Below are 8,793 nucleotides of genomic sequence, written 5' to 3' on the forward strand. Positions count from 1 at the left end.
AGGATAAAAAGCAGATCTGATGTGATACATCTTTAGAAACCATTTCCAACATACTTAATAGAAGTCATGTTGTCATTCTTCATTGGGAATTTAGAGGCCATTAAGATGTTTCTTATATTTAAGAATGTCAAAACAGTTCCTTATTTATTGGAAAAATAAGAACTCACCTATAGATAATTACATCTTTCTATTAAAGCATGTGATTATATTTCAGACTCAGATTTACAGCTGTATGAACTTGGAAGTCAATTTTTGAAATCATATCTTGCAGAAACAAAATCAAATATATTACATATTTATCTAGAGAAAAACCTATGTTAACATAATAGTTATACATCTACAAATTGATGTTATATAACGTTGTAAAAAATGGATATTTATGTGTCCATCAATGATAGACTGGATTAAGAAAATGTGGCACAGATACACCATGGAATACTATGCAGCCATAAAAAAGGAGGAGTTCATGTCCTTTGCAGGGACATGGATGAAGCTGGAAACCATCATTCTCAGCAAACTATCACGAGGACAGAAAAACCAAACACCGCATGTTCTCACTCATAGGTGGGAATTGAACAATTAGAACACTTGGACACAGGGCGGGGAACATCACCCACTAGGGCCTGTTGTGGGGTGGGGGGCTGGGGGAGGAATAGCATTAGGAGAAATACCAAATGTAAATGACGAGTTGATGGGTGCAGCACACCAACATGGTACATGTATACCTATGTATAAAACCTGCTCATTATGCACATGTACCCTAGAACTTAAAGTATAATAATAATAATAAAAAAAGAAATGAAAAAAACCCCAGGATATTTATGAAATTCTGCATTTTTTCAGGATGTTTTAGTAACCAAAGCAGTTGACTTCTGGGAATTGAATAATGGAGAATTCTTCAAAGGACCTCAACTATACAAGTATTTATAAAATATGTACAAATAATACTTCAAATGTACCTATTTCATGTTTTTGAGGACTTTTAATTTGTTTTTTTACCTGAATTCTTACAGAATAGAATAGAAATAAACCTTCACACTCCGTTAGAAAACATTCCTGGTATGGTAATTTTGTCTCAGTGTCTCAGATTGTGGTTTTATAATCTATTATTCAATGATCATTTATTACTATTCAGCTAATAGATATGCCACAGAAGACTTATAGTAATAGCAAGTGTATTTTAATCTACTTAATAAAACTATCCTATGACTTTAATTTAAATGTATATCTGAAAATCTAGAATACATTTCTTTTTTAAAGTGATAACTGTAACAGCATGCAATGATCTTCCTTATATGTATCCAATTTTGTTTTAAAATGAAACCGCCATACAGTAAGTACACTAGTTTTTAAGAAAGACAAGAAAATAATGAATTGTCAATCTACCTTTATTTCAGTGAAGCAGTTATCATTTCTAGGATTCATTCTCAGGAGGACTGTATTCTTTGCAATTGGTAAAGACTGCCACAAATAACTTCTTAGACACATATCATGAAGGTATTTGCTTATGGTTTCCGGAAATCTGGATATTTGGTGAGCCTGATAATTTCATAACATCCAAGAACTTTTCTTTTTTTTCATAAAGTTCAAGAAAGGGCCAAGAGTCTCATGGGCTTCTTACGTGTTTCTGGATGCTCAGGAGGAGGCTGTGAAGCCGAAGGCATCCTTTCCATTCCGTTTCCTGCTGGTGTCTCTCATTTCAGAAATGTGTAAGAATGTGTCCAATCCTATCTTTAAGTGATGAAAATCTAAGGTAAGCTTCTCAGTTCTCAGTCTTTTATGTTTCTATCGGTTTTCTAATTATAAGGCAAGCTTCTCAGGTCTCAGTCTTTTATGTTTCTATCAGTTTTCTAATTATTTCTCTCTGTAATTTAATGGCGATAGAAGAATCTGTTTATGGGAGCTGAATATTTAATGTATTATAGAAGTAGCTTCTTCACACCATTTAATGGAGTCAAACATATTTGATATAAATTTTAACTTATTTGAAGAAATCTTGAAATATCCAATTGGATTTTGGGATGGATTTTCCTATTTTGCAAAAAACAAAATAATAAAAAACAAAACCCCCCCAAAAGACAACCAAACCACTTTGGGATTTGGATAGGGACTGCATTGAACCTGTAGATAGATTTCGGTAGTACTGTCACCTTAACAATATTAAATCTTCCAATCTGTGAACATGAGATGTTTCCATGTATTTATGTTTTCTTTGTTTGCTGGCATGTTGTTCTCTGTGGACACAGATGAAGAAAGATTTCACACTCAACATTATAACCGGCTAGTGCTGGTCTACAATATATTTCAGCTAGAATGACAGCTATTTGCATGCAGTAGGTTAACTCCAGGAGGAATTAAAGAGAGGAACTGTGGTTCCTCCAGCCACTGCATTTGCAAGTCTCTCTCTCCAATTTATTGGCCTATGCATGCGGGTTCACTTTCCTGAATTCAGCCGAACTACCTAGACACTTTGTCTAGCCCTGCCAACCTTGGGCATACATATGCCTTCTCCAAAGACAGATAACAGGTGCAAAAATGTGTTTTCTGAACAGATATTGTGGAATCATGGATAATTAGCTGCTGAAGAATTTGCTTTCTGCATAAACCAAATTAGAATTAGCTGAAGTGATAACATACTTTCTGCTTTATGGATATAACATGAAGAGTGACCCATTGCAATCTATCTGTCAGTGATAGTATGGGTCAATAATTTTAGGAAAGAGAGGATGCCTGGAGCAAGAAGTAATTTATAGCTAACTTCTCACTCATGAGCTACTTGAAGGTCTTCTCAAGCTGCCATAGGCTGGACCCCACAAAAGGCAATATTCTTTTCTTCATGTCCATTTTATTCACTCCTTTGCTTCATTGTTTTCAGTGTGTTTGTCATGTCAGAGAGTCTATAGGTTTTGTTTGCAGATCAACAGTATTGTTCAAGGTCAATATATTCTAGAAATGTGGTGGGCATCCACATAGGAAATTAGTTTTTCAATTCTATTAGAAATGTCAGAAACTTGAATGTATAGGAATCAGACTAGTTCAATGCTGATTAAATTTCTCCAGTCATTAGAATACCAGACAGGTTAGCTAAACTATTAGGCACAGACAAGTAACAGAAATTATAAGGAGCTGCCTGATGGAACGTTAGCATCCAGGTACATTTCATGAGTACTGTCTTCAGTTCTGCCTACTTGACTAGGCTCCTTCACCTTTCTCTTTAAATCTATACCAACAGACTGTATTCTATGTGCTTGCCATCCTTACACATTTGGATGTGAGGGTGATAGAGCCAGCCATAAATCATATAGCAGATTTAAGGTCCAAGAAAAGCATTTCATAAGAGGCGAGTTTCCAGGATACCAGTGATTTCTTGTATGGAGAGATAAACCTCATGCATCATTTCAACGTCACTCTCATTTCCCCGTATAACTTTAGGGTTTTCAGGTTGCACGTGACCTAATTCAGGTGAGGCATCTTTGGTTGTGGAAAGACTCAGTGAAATTTGTTTGCCACTCTAGCAACACCTAGCAACAGAAATTCAAAGTTTGTATACATTGTGGCAGGTTCAGGGGACTGTACCTTTTACCACCTTAAAGACCTGTTAGAACACCATACCACCTCATCCTCAAAGAATGGGACCTGAAGAATCATATCTAAACCTGGTTGATAAGGACCTGAAGGACTAGAAGACATTATTCCAGGCAGAGTTCTAAAGATGTTCCTCCAAAATTCCCGTTTCCTAGTTATTCAATCAAACACAAAACTAGGTATTTCTGTGAGGGAACTTTGTAAATGTAATTAAGGTTAATAATCAGTAGATATTAAGATAGGGAGATTATCTTGAGTAAATGCTATAATTCTAAGGTAACCACTAAAAGAAAAATGTAAAAACTACATAGCTGTCATGTCAATAAAATAATAATGATCAATCCAAAAGAAGGCAAGAAAGGAGAGAAAAAAAAGGACAGGACAAATGGAAAGTTAATGGTAATTACGATCCAACTATATCAATAATTCCTTAATATTAAATTGACTAAATGGGTCACTTAATATATAGTGATTATCAGTATAATTGAAAACATATAAACTCAATTACATGCTTAATCTTTAAAATTGGTGAAATATAAAACTTAGGTCGTGATCATTTTGTAAATATTCCGTGGGTGGTTGGGAAGAATGTGTATTCTCTATAGTTGATCTAGAATTGTACAAATGTTTACTAGATCATGCTTATTTGAGTCATCCAATTCTCATATATTTTTGTTAAATTTTGCCTGCTTGATCTATCAATAATTATAAGAGATGTGTTTCAATCTCCAATCCTGATGATACTTTTGCCAGCTTTCCCCTATATTCATATCAATTTTTGTTGATATATTTTAAAGCTATTTAGTTACATAAATACATGTTAGAATGTTTCAAATTGAGAACATTATCATTTTGACATTTCCCCTCTCCATTCTTCCCATCATAGTCATATTGTCTAAAAATATGCTTCTAGGTTATTAGGTATATATGCTCTCATTATTTGATTTAGTATTTTTCTGTCACATATAAACAAACTCTGGAAAGATATTTGATTGCTGTTACTGTGACATCATTTATTATAATTTTCTATTTTCCTTATCATGTGGTTTGTTCTCTGAAATGCCTTTCTGATATGTATCTTTACGTCAAATTTTATTTGAACTTATATATTGAAGAAAATTTTAAAACTCATGCTTCTCACATTTGAATAATATTTCAGATTTCTTTTCAGTTAATAATTTAATAATATTAACCCATTGATTTCATGTATTCAGTATGGCTATGAATGTTGATTTGATTCTTGTTCCTTGGTAGGCAACCTGTTCTTTTCCTTTAGAAGATTCTAGAATTTTCTTTTTGGTGTCATTTTAAATTTCAGGTGTATATGTGTGTGTGTGTGTTTTCCTCTTCAATGCCCAGTTTGTAATCTCTGGGTTCTTTCAATCTAAGGTCATTCTCTTACTTTTTAAATGTACAGAAACTTTTTCCGTTATTTCTTTTAATATTTCCTCCTATTTTGATCTTTCTCTTTTTTTTTTTGGGAAATGCTATTCTCTAGATACAGACAGTTCTATTTCTATTTTCCATATAACTTAATTTTATTTTTGCATTCCTACTTTTTTTCTTTCCTTGTTCTTTTCTGTCAGAGTTTGCCAATCTGATATTCCAAATTTCTGCTTCATTAAGCAATTGTATCCATTCTACTATTAACTTCATGTCTTGTGACTTTATTTCTTGGTCTCTTGGTTCTTTTTAAAAGATTGTATGTTATTGTTCTTCTGCTGATAACTTCCTTTGGATTTGCATCCAAGTAATTTCAAAACATATTTATAAACACGCTTTCAGCATTTTTACTGAAAATTTACAGTTAATGTGGGGATGTGGCTGTATTTTAGTGTATTTAATATGATGTGTGCTAGGACTTGCAAAGGAAAGAGTGCCTGTGGACCCCAATAAACCAAACTGTTTCTGCTTCTACTAAGAAGCAGAATTTTACAGGGTCTGAATAAAGAAATAAAAGCTAGGGATTGCAGGATTATACAGAATGTAGCAGTAATAGTTTGGGACAGTAGAGAAGATTTGTTGAAAGTCTGAGCAGGGATTGTATGGGCTGTTCTGCATTCAGTAGCTATCCTATAATGGTGTCTCCAACCCTGGAATGTTACAATCACAGCGTTTGCAACATTTTCTGCAAACATGCATTTTGCCTGGTTCTAGCTAAACTGTTTGCATGGTATATAATGGGAAGAAACTTGATTGCTGTCAGTAACCAGAATATTTTTATATTTGTTTCTTTTCTCACTGTAACTGGAAGTTAATTAAAAAAGCGATGGTCTTAGTAAAAGATAGAAGCAAAAGCCTCACCAGGCACCACCCTAACCTGAGAATTAACAATTAGGAATCCTTTCTTCTTTAACAATAAACTGACTGGCGTATCAATGCTGAGATACTTCTCTTGAGTGCTCAGCTGCCCGCCAGCAGCGCATTACCTACTTCCAATCACCTCCCGCTTCTTCCGTGAGCTTTTCCTCTCCGCCGCCTCTCTGGGCCGCCTCACGCGCGCTCAGCCCTGCGCGAGCTGCTCCTCTCCAGGTCTCAACGTCTCAACTGCTGTTCATCGCCAGGGCTCCAAGACAGCGAGCCATGTTCCTTCTTCTGGTGCTTCTCACGGGACTTGGTGGGATGCATGCAGACCTCAGTAAGTCCAGGAATCCAGGCTTCCGAGGGAGACCTTGTTCACTCTTTCCACCGCCCAGGTCCAGCTCAGACTTTACCCTGGCTCCACGCTCTCCCGCTTTCTCCTGGCCCCTTGCCTCAAGGTCTGCGGCCAAAAAGGCAGAGAGGCAGCCTCCGACAGAAAATCGTTTTATTTCTTTGGGATGGCTTCCTGATCCAGAAAATGAACAAAAATGAAATTTATGGTTTTTTCCACATACAAAATTCTGCTACTCTACGAAAAATTGCATCACCGTAAAAAAAAGCTATTTATCAAGGATTGACTGATTTGGCAACTGTTAGCCTCCACCTGCCCCATTGAAAAGTGCAGATCATCCTTGTATTCAATATCTATATTTGTCCCTGCAAAATATCTCACTTTCTGGATGCATCTGTGTTTTCTCATTTCCACATCTGTTTACAACACCGAATTTGGTACTTAGCGTTAACTTAGTCAAGCTGTGCCATCGCCAAACTCTGTGTGTGTGTGTGTGTGTGTGTGTGTGTGTATGTGTGTGTGTAGACAGGGATTTGCAGGGGAGAATGAGAATAAAAATTTGAGATCTTGACAAGGGGTCAGAAATTTGTAGTTAAGAATGACTAGAAAGTGTTGGGCGAGATGTGTAGATTATATTAAAAATAGCTGCTAATGTAGAGAAACAAATGCAGAATCAGAGAAGTGAATAACATAAGATCACGGGTATCAAAATAACATAGTTTATATTTATTTTTAGATCCTCATAAAATCTTCCTGCAGACTACAATTCCAGAGAAGATTTCATCATCGGATGCTAAAGCAGATCCAGAACATAATGTAATTTTAATAATATTTTTAATATGAAATTTTGTTAAGTTGTGTTTAATGTCAAGACCAAAGGTGCTGAATGTGGGCAGGATTGCACTTCTTGGAGGCAGAGTTGACAGCTGAGAACAGGTTCACAAGAGGGAGCATTTTGATGTTTACGAATGTGTGAGACTGTGTGTGTGTGTTTCTGTTGATGATGAAGGATTTTAGGGATAAGATCCCTCGGGGTCAAAATGCTAGGTATAGGATCCCCCAAGTTTGAAATTTAAGGAGGCAGCAGAAAACTTGGATCCCCTCCAGGACCAGGATTAGGGTGAGGCAAGTGAAATGAGTCATGTAACTACAGGATCAGATCCTGTCTGTCTTGAAAATTTTGATATTGTTTTCATCATGGTTTTTTTTGCATTGATTTTTAAAAAGGTTGCATTAAGATATTATTTATCTTGATAACCGGGTTTTCTGGTAGCCTAGTTCTAGCCCTAGTGATGCCCTAGAGATTTGTCTTAGCTTTCACTAAGTCAGTGAGGATCTGAATGGTGATGATCTCTGGGCAGGTTTATCTGTTAATGATCATGTCAATTTCACATCCAAGATTGAATGGTAGTGAAAGTTCCTTCTCTAATAATTCGGCAGAAGAATACTTCTCACATGATGTAACAAACCTGCACGTTATGCACATGTACCCTAGAACTTAAAGTATAATAAAAAATAAATAAAAGAAAAAAATAATAATATCAGCAATGTCTTTAGAATTGTTAGCATTTTGTTTGCATTTATTGATAAGTAGTTTCATGTTTATTCCTGCAGAATACTATAAGATTGCCATAAGGGTTATTAAACTATAAAACCCAGCCCAAGACAGAATGATCTTTGCTTGTATATGCTTATGGTTGTTGATCTTAAATGAAAACAGCTGAATACTGAGATATTGTTATAAATAATTGTTATAAATACCCTTAAAACTAATCATAAGTTTTATTACTTAAGTAAATACCTGAAATTCACAGCTATAAAATGGTTAATAGAAAATAACTTTAAATATTGGCTATCATAATTTTTTGTAAATCATCTAGCTAAATTACTAAATTAATCAGGAAAATGTAATGGAACAAACTCGTCATAATTTAGAATCTAAGGTTGTTAATTGATATTAAGTATCTGGGCAATTCCAATTTAAGAATTAAATAATTTATTAATAATTAAAGAATTAAAGAATTATTAAAATAAATTTAAGAATTTATTAAAGGTAAAATATCTTTGTCTAATTCAAGGCTTATATAAGGGTTATGTGTAAAACAAGGTAAAGGAATCAGGAAATAAGAGATATAAAGCAAGTTAAAGATATAAAGAGGTATTTTGATTAAAAAAAAAGGAAAGTAACTTTATATAAGAAACAATCTTGTGTGGTAAATTTTTGTCCTAAAATAAAAATGATGGGGTTGTACAAGAAAGAGTGCTATATATGACAAAACAGTCTAAACACGTTGTAAATGAACTATGTAAGTCATAATAAGGTTAGTAAAACGAATTTTTTAAAGGGGTTGTATAATTCAGTTGGATGTAATTAAAAAGAAACCATAATAATCTTTCTAGAAATAGGTCTTTAATATTAAAAAATGCACTAACACAAAACTAAATAACTGGTTAAAACAAGCTTTTATTACAAATATTGACTTATTTTTAATTCAAGAAGTATTTAAAATTTTAAATTCTGTAATCTGGTTTTTTCTTTTCTTTTCTTTTCTTTC

General features: G+C 34.4%; 1 protein-coding gene across 1 annotated transcript in view; it reads left to right on the forward strand.

The window, feature by feature from the left end:
* The first annotated feature begins 6,105 nt into the window (after nucleotides 1-6,105).
* The window catches only part of LOC108539174 (disintegrin and metalloproteinase domain-containing protein 5-like), a 136,637-nt gene continuing 133,949 nt past the window's right edge, over nucleotides 6,106-8,793 (forward strand). Inside the window, 2 exon segments of the mRNA XM_017887681.1 lie at nucleotides 6,106-6,223; nucleotides 6,975-7,054. Of these exon segments, the coding sequence (XP_017743170.1) occupies nucleotides 6,169-6,223; nucleotides 6,975-7,054 (135 nt within the window). The 5' untranslated portion in view covers nucleotides 6,106-6,168.

The sequence above is a fragment of the Rhinopithecus bieti genome, unplaced genomic scaffold, assembly GCF_001698545.2.
Source record: "Rhinopithecus bieti isolate Rb0 unplaced genomic scaffold, ASM169854v2 scaffold_17772, whole genome shotgun sequence".
Taxonomy (NCBI): domain Eukaryota; kingdom Metazoa; phylum Chordata; class Mammalia; order Primates; family Cercopithecidae; genus Rhinopithecus; species Rhinopithecus bieti.